Consider the following 13,227-nt stretch of genomic DNA (forward strand, 5'->3'; position numbering starts at 1 on the left):
AAAAAAAAAAAAATTCTATTCATATATTATTTTCATTCAAATCCTAACTTCATATATAATTCTTTCTGATGTGTGACATGTGTCCCCTATTCAGTTATCTTACTCCTAAGACCTAACGGCCTGATTTGTCGCGAAAATTATAAAATTGACATTACTGTTAATTTTTTAGCTGTTTATTACTTGGGTGGGCTGATAGCGACCTACAGTCAGAGTTTTGAATCCTGGGATGCATAAAATAGTGCTTTACAGGGGCAACAGACCAGCAAAAATAAACGTAGAAGAATGGGCATTCGAAAGATATAATGCACAAGATGTAACCATACCCTATACAAAACAGGCGTGCCACTGAGACCTAGCGTCAGGAGTATTGATAAAACCAATATCAGAAGTCTGACGCATCTCACGCAGAGTGAAAGCTTCTTTATTCTGCTGCTCAAATTCTTGATCCCTTTTTCAGCTGCAGATTCATGACTCTCGACACAAACTTTTATTCTGCCATCAATTACTTTCTTCGTTCTTTGTTTGGTTATAGACATTGTAAAAGTATAAATCCATGATGAGATACAATTTATTTACAGTATGTGATACATTTTTCTTTTTCTGTCATATTATGCAGATGCAGAAGGTGATATAAATCAGAATCGAGAGGGGAGATTGCCTTTGAACTCTGAGAAACATATTCCTGAAACTGAAGGTCCAAAGTCAGGGAGGGGTATCCAATTAATAGAAAATGGAATGGATGCTGTTACTTCACTGTCAGAAGCAACAGAGAATGAAGATCTTAAAGAGACTAATTCGAATCGCCACCTAATTGGGACATTTTCCAGTGCCAAACTGAACCAGTCGATACTTCCCCAAACACATGATCTGCATGTTGGCCCCTCAACTTCACAAGTTTCTACAGTAAAGGCTGATATTCATGCTGACAAGTGCTGGAATACATCTAATGGATTTCTTAGACCACGGGTCTTCTGTTTGCAGCACACCCTTGAGGTCGCAGAAATGTTGCACTCAAAGGGTGGTGCAAATGTACTAATAATTTGCCATTCAGGTGCAGTATTTTGTTTTTGTTTTTTTTTTTCTTTTAGATATTGGTCTTTTTGTTCGTTGTTATCTCTACTCTCTTTATCGATTACGCATGGCTTAGAAATTCAAGATCTGCTGGTTTGTCTATTTGCCTAGTTAAAGTTGACAAAAAATTTCCTGTTGATTTGTATGCTGCAGACTATCTTAAAATAAGGGCTCACACATTGGCCATAGCAGAAGAAATTGGCACTCCTTTTGATTGTAAAGACATTCCTTTGGAGCGTGCATCCATAGAAGAATTGAACTTAATTAATATATCAATAGACGAGGAAGAACAGGAAGAATGTAGGTTGGACTGGACTTCAAAACTTGGTATCAACCTCCACTACTTTGTCAAGCTCAAAAAGATGTCTCCATTGAGCAGAGAACAGCATGCACTGACCTTGGATGGGTTGTTCTCTGAAATGAACCCTAGTCCAGACATCTCAAGCCTAAAGTGGCAGTCCAGGAGGTCTCGCACACATCGCAAGGCAGCAAATGGTTCAAGTAAATCCAAGTTATCTGAGAACTCTCAAATAAAGAATAATGATATGATGGTGGGACAATCAGGTGGCTGCAAGGTCGTTCCAGAAAATAAAATTATTCAATATTCAAGAAGAAAATACCATGCTGTTCCAGGTGGTATAGTGGAAGCTAGTAAGTCTTGTGACCGTTCTAGAAAGAAAATGCCAAGTGATGTTTCAGAAACTATTGATGGAAACTTGGATGTGGATGGCAGTAAGGCATCTGAAGATACTTACGGTCCTGCTGAGAAAGGAGGAAAAAGTGCAGTGGATTTGGCTGTTTTTTCTACTGTTGAAAACTCCAACACACTGCCAGAAATCCAGCAAAATGAGGAAGCCGATAAGATGAGAGAGGTTTGTGATCCTGTGCAGGCTGCATGTTTGACTGCTGGTATCTCCATATCCGGAATTTCAGAAGCACGGATAGATAAGCATAATGCTGAGGAAACTAACGTGGATGGTAAAGCTTGTAATTTGGTTACTCAACCTGGTGCTGAATTGCAATATGACATGTCTGCTGATGAAACTAGCAATATAAGTAAGAGTTCTGATTGTTCTGATGAGATTAGTCAGGTCTCTGACCATATAGAATTTCCTGCTTCATCAACAGTTTCCATCCCAAGTGAGAGAATTTTTAAAGCAAAGAAGGAAGCAAACACAACTGACAAGTCTTCCAATTGTATGACATTAGATAAGTCTGAAATGCAGCAAGATATCCAAACCGCCAGTGAAAGTGGCTCTGATCTCAAGGTTTGTGTCCATGCTAACTCAATAGGTGGATTTATTCTTCCTGTTTCAATGCTTGAAGGTTCTGAAGTGCCTGAAGAGATCCAAGCCACAGATGAACCTAAAGGGAGGATGGAGGTTCATTCTTCCCAGAGCAATAAGGAGGTGGAAGATATCCAACCCTCTATTTCAGAGTCCAGGCCAAATAGAAAAGAGGAAAATAAAAGGAAAAGAGAAGTACAGATGACAAAAGATCAATATTGTTATGATGGATTTATTAAGAGCCCATGCGAAGGATTGAGGCCGAGGACTGGGAGAGTTTCCGTTTCTGGGACTGGGTTCGACACAAATGGAATGTTGGAGGAGAAAGCAGTGAAGAAGGTGAGGAGACAGCAAGTTAGATCAACTGCTTGTAAAGAAAAAGACAAAGTGAAGGCTGCTCACAGATGTGACATTGAAGGCTGCCGTATGAGTTTCAAGACAAGGGCAGACCTGCTGATGCACAAAAGAAATCGGTGCCCACATGATGGGTGTGGGAAGCGATTCAGCTCCCACAAGTATGCATTGCTTCATCAACGGGTTCATGCTGAGGAGAGGCCCCTGAAATGTCCATGGAAGGGTTGCAATATGTCCTTTAAGTGGGCTTGGGCAAGGACTGAGCACTTGCGTGTGCACACAGGGGAGCGACCATACGAGTGCAAGGTTGTCGGGTGTGGTCTTACTTTCAGGTTTGTGTCAGACTTCAGCCGACACAGACGAAAAACCGGGCATTATGTGAGCTGACCCCTTCTTTCTTGCTTTTTATGATGGATGGGGTTGGCGGTCATTAAGGATGACAAATGTCTAGGTTAGTGGTAGAAAAGGTGGTTTTGGACTTGCTGGAGAGGATCAAAACGTTTGATTCTATGGTTGGTGGTGTAATGAAATCATCGGTTTGCATGTTCCAAAAGTAATGTGGGTTAGATTGGACAGCATTTTGTAGGAATGTATAGATATTCGATCTAGGTGTTCCGAAAAGAAATGACATGCACGTAGTTTCTGTTTGCCCGTTATGGGTGGTGATCATCTGAAACAGGTTAAAGTGTCAGGAATATGATCAGGATGGGTCCTGTGGTCTCCATATTAATGTCTCACGCAGAAAGGTGGATCGTGATAGACATGCAGGATGATCAAGACCTAGTTCCACAGGCACAGAAAAGAGGGATCATGTTGACCTATGCAGGATGATCATGAACTGGTTCCACGGGCGTAGGTTTGTCTGATGCTCCATTGATATTGTTTCATGTGTTAATTTTCTTCTTTCAGTTTTCCTTTTCTGTTGGGATTTTGAACCCACCACCACATCACCCTCCCCCCTCCAAGAAAAGAAAAAGAAAAAGAGATTGAATTCTGAAATTCAAATTCATTGGAGAATCAAAAGCACTTGTAGAAGTAGAATCACTCAACCGTGCAGTTATTTTTTTATTTTTTTATTTATTTATTTATTTTATTTTTTTGTGGGGTTGGGTTGTGGGGGTGGGGGGGGGGGGGGGGGGTTGTGTTTGGGGGGCGGCAAAAACACCAGGCATGCTTTCAGACCAAGTTCCATTTTCCATTTGGATAAATTTTTGAGGATGAGAATGGGATTGGGTCTTTCATTCTCTAAAGATAAGATTTTTCCTTGCAACCCATAAGAAATATCCTGTGAGGCTGTGACAGATCTCATGCTTGGGATTCAATTAAGTAATTTCTTTGGTTATGTTTGGGTTTGAAATTAGTCTGTAGATCAGATTAAACATGTTATTCTTTTTTAAATTAACATGACAAGAATATACCAATCGGTTTCAGGTTCACTGTTGCAGACAGTACTACACCTAGTTTAATTGGGTATGGCTAAATCTCCAGATGAGACTTTCCAAAGAAGCATTTTGAATTTTGGGTGAATTTTTGAATGTCTATTAAAAATTTCATACCCACTGACCAGTGACCGTCGGGATATTGATGAGATATTGATGGCTGGTCTGTTTTGATGTGATACGTAAGGAGCCTGATTTTGTGAGAAGAGTGATCAATTGAACAGAGTTACAGAACATGGTTCCTAGTGTCGAACTCTTAGGGAATCTTTATAGTTGTATGTGCAACATCTTTGGAAAGGATATCATAGATAAGAGGCTCCAATACCTATTGAGCATTAGATCATGGACTTTTCATGAAGGGAGTACTTGGTTCAACGGTAAAGGTATGAAGATTGTGATTTGGTGGTTAAGCCGTTGAAACATCCTCTTGATATTCTCAAGATAAGATTGCATAATTTTTGTCCCTCGGACTTTGTATATGCGGGAACCTCATGAACCAGGTATGCCTTTTATTGTGGACTTTACAATCCTAATCTAGATCGGATAGGATCGGCTGGATTTTCTTCAAACGATCCAAAATCTAGGGCTAGGGTAAGGGACTGTTCTAGGTCCTCAAATCTGGATTCCTCACAATCTTCCATCAATGCCCATCATAACCACCACTATTGTAACAGCTATGGTACCTCTACCTCTCCCATGCCTGGTGCCAACCTCTGTTTGAGCGGATCAACAGGAGCAGCAGTGGTGGTAGGCCGGTAGCAGCAAGGGTAAGAGCTTGATTTTTTAGTGTTGCCGTAGAAAACCACATGCACTTACTCGACCACTGATGACCTGGACATAGATTGTCAAGAAATAGACGAGAGAGATGGCTGGAGATGGACTCCATGTGAGGGGTTTTCTTTCCACATTGGAGCAAGTACTTCATCGAATGGCATGTCTTTATTCGTGAGTGTGTAAGCATAGAGAATCCCTAGTTTGCTATTACATAAGGAATAATATCCTAAAAACCTTGAAATGACGTATTATGGGACTGTTTCTCTGACATGTGGCTCTCGGCTATTGGCGAGGTGATTTTGGGTATATCAATGAAGATGCAAATCCAACCATGATCACTTTCGAGAGCGGATCAGGTTCACATATGAGAATGCACGAGAACAGTCCTCATCCGTGAATATAAAATATATTTTCTCTCTCTTCATCTAATAGATTCTATATCCAAGGACCAGGAGTATACGAGAACATTCTCATACGTGAACCTGATCAGTTTACATCACTTTCACCCACCCTCTCTTCATCTGTCCTTCGCCTCTGCCAGTCTTTTGCCTCCAATCAGCTCAGCTCGACTTGATTACTCAACCACATGCAAAGCTGATCAACCAAAAGAACCGGGGTTTCCTTTACCTAAATCTAGGGGTGTTAATTAATCGGTTTGGTCTGATTTCAATCAGGGAGATTATGATAGATGAATCCAAAACCAAACCAATAATGGTAGGTTTGGTTTCAACCGGTTCAAGTTTTAGTCTGGTTTGAATTCGATTTATTTGATTTTCTCTTATCAGTTTGTTGTCGGTTTGATATCAAGTTCAGTCTGGTTTAGATTCGGTTTGTCATGTGTATATAAATACATAATTATGGTAAAAATATCGCTTGTTATGGTTCTCGGGTTGGCATTAGTTTCTTATTGATTCCGATCCAATTTTTTCATGTTCGGTGCGATTTTTGGTCGGTCTTATGCGATCTAGTTTTCAACCGGTTCCGTATTATCCCAAACCAATGGTCACCCAGATAAGGAACCAATTCGAATTGGATGATCCACATTCACCTCATCCGATTTTATTACAATTCTTAAATCCATGGTTCTAATCTTGATGTAAAGGGTCAAATCAAAATCAAAACCAAAACCAAACCAAAACCGAAACTGAGTACCAATTATCAACCATTAGATTAATTCAAGAAAAACAAAACTCCCTATTGCCGGTAGAAACGGATCCTCCAAGTTAACTGATGACCTACAGATGGAGAGTCAAGAGATGAATGAGAAAAATGATCGGAGATAGACTCCAAGAGTACTCTTCGATGCCTAAGTCAATTATCTGAGAAACAGAATTAAATATTCAAGGGAGTGGTGATTATAAAAAAAAGATAACAATGGATTAGATTCTTATACATTCGGTGTCGTTCATCTATTTATAAGTGATGGATGTTCTTTTCACGTTAGAGTTAGACTTGATTCTCTAACACTTGGCTCTCAGCCATTGGCAGGGTGATTCTAGGTATATCACTCTCAAGCCTGCCAATTGGCTAAACATAGGAAGTGTCATAGAAGGCATGCTAACTTCACCTTAGTTCAATGTTTGAGATTGAAAGAAAACCAGTTAGTAGGCCCCACACACCTTTTTGCACCCCACCCCAACCACCCCCCACCCCCCAACAAAAAAAAAAGTAGGTCCTAAACCCTTCTTCCTCCTCACATGACTGAACAGTGCAGTCTCTGTAGTCTCGGCATATAGGAAAGGAAACGTTCCCATACTTAGAATTCTCCCATTTATGGTGAGCTTTTCTGTTTTCTTCAAGTCTTGTACTATTGCTTGTGACTTGTGAGTGAGCCCTATATAAAGTAGTGCACAGGGCAGAGGGCGCCCACCCAAATACGTTAATGACTGAATCCAAGCTAATACATAGAGTGAAAGACAAGCCAGGGCCCAAAGCCTGCTCCCCTAATTTCAGCTCCCTGTGCCTACGGGCGTTGGGCATCCAAAAAGAAGGACCCCACACCTCAAGAGACTCAAGGTCTTGTTTCTTGGGTCGGGTTGGGTTGGGTCGGGTTCAAAGTTATAGGTATCGTTTTCAGTATAAGTGTCAATCGGTCAGATCGAGTTCATACTTAATCGGGCTTCCCACTTTAAGACCTTGCATCGAAACTGACAATCAAGCCTCATAGGCTAAGTTAATGCACCCATCGGGTTGCACCTTTGCGCTAGGAACGGCTGTTTATAATCAGGTCAGGCTTGAACCTGGCGCATTTATTAAACGAGCCTGGCATGTTTCGGGCTTAGCTTGTAAGGCTCAATTGGGTCTGGAATTAACACACTCCTAGTATCAATGTCCATATCAGTCTCGAATGATATTGATATAGATATAATATGATCCGGCCGGCCATATGGCACTGGAATTGGGAGTAATTTAAAATGGACCACTTTATAGTTGATCCAACCGATCGATATCAGCCCATACCGATTCATGATGGCCGATACGCTTATACAGTACCGATATGCCGATACAATACCAATGCTTATAGCCAAATTGAGTTGAGCCTTGGAAGTGAGTTTAGAATCATGGTCACTGCAACAAATAAGCAGTACAGTAATCAAAGAAGACGTGCTCCTCTTTAACTGGTCCCATCTTCGACCAATTATTAAAGCTGAAACCGTGGGTTGGGCCACTATGGGCCCGGGCTAATTGTCTCTTTTCCCTTAAGGTAACAAGATTTATTCAGATCATACGTATCAAAGGTGAAGTTCTAGATTTTTTATTTTTTTATTTTTAAACCAGTGGCTGAAAAATATGATAAGGGGAATGATTGGATGTTGGGGGCCCAAAAATGGGAATAACTTGCCAGAGAATAAAAACCTAGTTTCGGACCTGGTAATTTGGTCCCAGAAATTGGTCCGCATCTAAGTTAGGTTAGCTTGCTTATCAAGAGAGGGCATAATGGTAAGAAAAATGGTATCAGAATCTAAGGGGTTAAATTGTCCAATCAAACTTTTTATTTTCTTTTTTAAACCCGAATATTAGTTGGGACCCGGGGAAGTCCCTAAAGTATTATTAATAAAGTAGGAATTAATACAAGGGGGGACATAACCCACCTTACCCCAACCCAAACAACACTCAGCAATCTCAAAACACCATCAAACAATCCAAAGGAAAAATTACATTCTAAAAATTGGCCACCCAACTTTATCTTCCCTAATGATTCGGTTAAGATCTCTATGAAGAGTTTGATCACCAAGAAAAATAGACCATGTACTTGAAGTACACGCCAAGTTCGCCAACCAATCTACCGCTTTATTACTTTCTCGAAAAGAGAGAGATTTGTGTCCTAAGAGAATCACATAGAATCATAACTTCTTCAAACCAATATTAGTAACTCCATAGCTCACATATCTTATTAGACACTGAGTTCACAATCAAGGTAGAATCAGAGTTAATAGAAAAATCTGAGAGATCCATATCCATATATAACCTTAACCCATCCCTCAAGGCATGCAACTCAGCCATAGATTTAAAACAAACACTATAGAAACTAGAGAAAGCCGCAAGCACCTTGCCTTCCTTATTTCTGATGAGACCTCCCCCTCCACTAATACCAGGGTTTCCTTTGTTAGCTCCATCTACATTCAACTTGACTGATGTCACAGGGGGAAGCCCAAACGTGAGAATTGAAGCTCTTAGCCTTGGAACATTGAGATTGATATTAAACACCTGCAAAATAATATTCTCTCTCATAGATGGACAATTTCTAAATTTAGATGGAAGAGGGATCTCATGCACCCATTTTTTCAGTCTTTCTATGATCAGCTTAGCCGTGCGGGCATCCTCCCCATGCTTACGGTTGTTCCTCTCTCGCCACAACTCCCAAATTATTAACAAAGGCAATAATCCTTTAATGAAATCACAAGCACACTTGAACCCTGCCTTAGATTGCCAAAATAAAATTTTACTCCTAATGTCATGGGTTGAAATAAAATCTACATCCAACAATCTTCCAAAATAATTCCAAACCTTTTTAGCCATCCCACCCACCATTAAACAATGAGTGGCCAATTCTCTCCAAGGGCTCTTGCAACAAAGACACTTGAAAACTAAGGAGATACCAATATTCATCTCAATGAATCATCAGTTGGGATCTTACCATTGAGAATTTGCCAAGAAAAGAAACCAATCTTAGATGGAAGGGAGAGGTTCCACAACCATTTAGAGTATGAGACCATAGTGAAATGAATGCGAACCACACTCCAAACTGACATGGTAGAAAACCTACCATCCGGAGATGGCGTCCACACCAATTAGTTCTCTCTGGGAGATAATCTAACATTGCAATGGATAATATTTTCCCTAATCTCCCGGGAATAAATTACATCTAGCACATCCTGATCCCAACCACCTTCAGCATTGATTACGTCCTTAACATGGGTATTTAGGTTCACATGCAAAGCACCATCTACAAAATCAATAATTGGGCCCACACCCAACCAATTATCCATCAAAATATCCAGCAAAAAATTATCTCACCCTAACCAACTGATCATTTAGATTTTGATAAAACAAGCTCTTTCAGGGCTAAAGCTTTTTTCCAAGACCTCGATCCCACTGCTTTGAAGTTAGCTAAAGTAATATGCTCACCTTTTAAGAACTTCGCCTTGAACAGAGAGCTCCACTGCAAATTCTCTGAAATAATACGCCACAATCCCTCCTCCAGTAGCATAGATAAATTGGCATCCTCCAACAGATGGATGCCAAGGCCACCCTCCTCCAAAGGCCTGTAAATCTTTTGCCAATTTACCCAGTGGTGACGCCTTTAATGGGGATCTGTCGAACCCCATAGGAAATCTGAGCATTTTCTCTGCAATCTTCTTATATCCGATTTAGGAACATCCAAACATGAAAAAATATGAATTGACATAGAAGCAAGGACATGCTTAAGAAGAATCAATCTTCCTCCAGACGAGAGAAACTTTTCTTTCCAACCTGCCACTTTACTGCTAACCTTTGCAAGCAACTCATAAAAAAAAAAATTAACTTTTAGCCTGCCAGAGTAGAGAGGAGCCCCCAAGTAAGTAATGGGCAAATATTTTCGCACAAAGCCAGTGACATCACCGATCATTTTCACACGGACCTCCAAAACTTTTAAACCAATAATGAAACAACTTTTTTGATGATTCAACAATTGCCCCGAGAAGTTTTCATACCTACTAATAAAACTCATGATTTGCTTTAGAGAGGCCTTCAATCCCCTAGTAAAATGATTGTATCATCAGCAAACAAACTGTGAGATATCCTCGAGCACCCTCTCGGGAGATTAAAATAAGTTGCACGACCTTCTTCGAACAACGCCGTCAGACCCCTGCTTAGGACTTCTTCCGTCAAAATGAACAAGTTAGGAAATAAAGGATCCTCTTGCCTGATACCTCCAAATGATTTTAAAAAACCATACAGACCTCCATCCATGACCACTGAAAACCAACAATTCTTTAGCGTTTTCCTGATTAAATCAATCCAAAGGGAAGAGAAATCGGATATACTAAGCACTTTATAGAGGAAGCTCCACTCTAACCGATTATAGGCTTTGGCCATATCAAGTTTCAAAATTAAGTTGCCACCCTTTGATTTTCTATTAATGTCCTGCGCTACTTCCTGCACAAGCGCAATATTATCATGAATGCATTTCTCCTGAACAAATGCACCTTGTTCTTCTGAAATCAACAAAAGAAGACCAATAGGCAATCTAGTAGATATAATTTTAGTAAGAATTTTGTAAGAAAAGTTGCAGAGACTTATCAGTATAAAATCTGACATAAGCTTAGGACAGTCCTTCTTTGGGATAAGAATGAGATGACATGACGTATAACTCCAAGGCAACAAACCCCTAGTGATGAAATCATTGATAGCCGCTAGAATGTCCTTGCACACCACGTCCCAAAAAGAAGTGAAAAAAATCCCAGAGAAACCATCAGGTCGGGGAGCACTCTCTTTGGAAAGGGAAAAAACTGCCGCTTTCGCCTCTTTCATGGACGGCACGAGAATATGACTTGCATTCACATTATCAGATATCAGTGTGGGAATATAGTCAAGAAGACTTTCATCCTAAAGGCTTTCACCTCCTCCGCTCCAGTGATCCAAACCCCTTCACTCGTTTTAATTTTATCCACACTTGTTTTTTTTTGCTTAATATTTATCATTGCATGGAAGAAACTCATGTTTCTATCTCCCGCTTGAAGCCATTTGACTCTGGATTTTTGCCTCTAAAATATTTCCTCTTAGAGAAGAGTTCTCTGAAGAATAGCGTGAAAATTTTGGAGAGCACACTTTGATGTTTCACTTGGATTCAAATCATAATCCGCTTCAGCCCAACTAACCTCATGCTCTGCATTACGAACATTTTGGTGAGTATTACCAAACAAATTTTTATTCTAGGTTTTAAGGCAAACCCAAAGATCCTTGAGCTTAAAAAATAGAACTTGTAGAGGCAAACCATATACTGGATGATCCCAAACTTCCTTCATAGTATTCAAAAACTCAGGGTAATATACCCACATTTCTTGGAATTTAAATGATGACACCTTGGCTGCCAAAGTTGTTGCAACCTCAACCCAAATAGGAGCATGATCAGAGGAGGTTTTATTGATGTGGCGAATATAACAAAGAGGATATTGAGCAGTCCATAGACAATTATAAAGGACCTAATCCAGACGAGATTTCACCAGACGATGCCCTTCCTAGTTATTAGTCCAAGTGAAAACATTGCCCTCATAACCTGCATCGAACAGTGCAAATTCATTCACAAATCTACTTAATTCCTTCATCGATTGAGAACAAGGAGGCCGCTCTTCCACCTTCTCAGATGGAGCTAAAATAGCATTAAAGTCCCCACATACTGTCCATGCCTGGTCAACCATGTTAGCAAAGTTGATAAGTTCCTCCCACAACAAACGTCTTTCCCCCATTGAACACAATGCGTGGACAAAGGTAAGTAAAGATTTGCTATTTGAAGCCAAGTCCAAACATGCAACAGTTATGTACTAGACATGACTATCCATGGCCTAGACTTGAAGATGATTCTTCCAAAAAATCTAAATTCTGTCACCATCATTGGCCCAATTTGAAATACAAGAATGCATACTAATCCTTCTTATAATAACACTGGCCTTTGCAAAGGGAATTTTTTGTTCTGACATGGCCACTAAGTCAATACCAGAAGACAAAATAAGGGACTTCAGACGCCTACTAATAGGCTTATTCCCCACACCCCGCCCCTTCCATAATAGGAAATGCATTAAGAATAAGAAAGGTTAGATTCATGAGGTCTCATGGACCTAGCAATTCGACATTGTATCAATGCACTATGAGAGGAGAACCACTTTTCCACTCCATCTATGGAGGCCATGGGAACTATATCATCCAGGCTATCATTGCCAATGTCCTCCCTGAGAATCATAAATGTCGCTTCAATACGTTTACCAATGGATGTGCTAAAAGCTTTAAAACCATCAACCAACTTTTCACGATCCGTATTCTGGTATGCACCACCCACCATTCTTAGATCATCCTTGGTATTGCCCAGGTCCTCTCGCAGCCATAATCGAGGACGAATCCTATACTCAGCCGATCTCAAAGCCAAAATATCCACAACACGTTGAGGGGATAGGAGGTAAATTTCCCCTTCCTTAGAAATGTGAGCGTGCTCCTCTTCGTTTTCCCCTATCTCATTTGGCATCACTTCCCTAATACCGCCCATACTAGGCTCAAAACATCGCCCTACAGGCTTCCAAATATTTCTAACAGCCGTATCCAATCAAACTTGATATGACTGATCTATATCGATATTGACTGTGACTAATACCAATGTCTATACTGTGAACTAAATCCCTAACTTAACAAAAATCATAATAAAATCAGATTTTCGATATGGGACGAAATGCTAGACATGTTGATAGGCGCTAACGTAATTTTGAAGATTGACTTGAGGAGAAATTATCACCAGATTTGGATCTGGCCTGGAGAAGAGTGGAAGACTGCATTGTTGATGCGAGACGGCTTCTATAAATGGCTCGTGATGCTTTTCGGGCTATCAAATACCCCCAACACCTTCATAAGGATGGTGAATCATGAACATGACTGGGTTCTTTATCATAAAGGGGGAGAAAATGCTAAGTAGGATTTGGAACTTACAAGGTTATTATGAATGGGATTTACTCTACAAAACATCTATCAACTGAGCTAGTAATATGGTTGGACCATTTAGTTAACGTTTTGTGGGTGGTATGTAGATGCCTTCCATGGTAGATTTTTTTTTTTTT

At 40.2% G+C, this 13,227-nt stretch overlaps 2 protein-coding genes across 2 annotated transcripts in view; one reads left to right on the forward strand and one right to left on the reverse strand.

The window, feature by feature from the left end:
• The window catches only part of LOC122057542 (probable lysine-specific demethylase ELF6), a 22,057-nt gene extending 18,278 nt beyond the window's left edge, over window positions 1-3,779 (forward strand). Inside the window, exons 6-7 of the mRNA XM_042619671.1 lie at window positions 617-1,051; window positions 1,225-3,779. Of these exons, the coding sequence (XP_042475605.1) occupies window positions 617-1,051; window positions 1,225-3,098 (2,309 nt within the window). The 3' untranslated portion in view covers window positions 3,099-3,779. The remainder of the gene's footprint in view (window positions 1-616; window positions 1,052-1,224) is intronic.
• Window positions 3,780-10,156: 6,377 nt separating this feature from the next.
• Window positions 10,157-11,874, reverse strand: LOC122094726. Its single transcript, XM_042665333.1, has 2 exons — window positions 11,685-11,874; window positions 10,157-10,623 (listed from the first exon to the last, which is right to left on the reverse strand). Exons 1-2 carry the CDS (start codon window positions 11,872-11,874, stop codon window positions 10,157-10,159), a joined length of 657 nt encoding a protein of 218 aa, XP_042521267.1.
• Window positions 11,875-13,227: the final 1,353 nt, after the last annotated feature.

This window comes from Macadamia integrifolia, chromosome 12 (genome assembly GCF_013358625.1).
Source record: "Macadamia integrifolia cultivar HAES 741 chromosome 12, SCU_Mint_v3, whole genome shotgun sequence".
Lineage (NCBI taxonomy): Eukaryota > Viridiplantae > Streptophyta > Magnoliopsida > Proteales > Proteaceae > Macadamia > Macadamia integrifolia.

What these genes read in the sequence shown, in the direction of transcription:
- LOC122094726 (XM_042665333.1), bottom strand. Translation starts at nt 11,874, where the DNA reads ATGGGGGAAAGACGTTTGTTGTGGGAGGAACTTATCAACTTTGCTAAC. An exon ending in ATTTGCACTGTTCGATGCAG is followed by an intron (nt 10,624 to 11,684) that starts GTTATGAGGGCA and finishes TGTTGATTTCAG; the next exon opens with AAGAACAAGGTGCATTTGTT.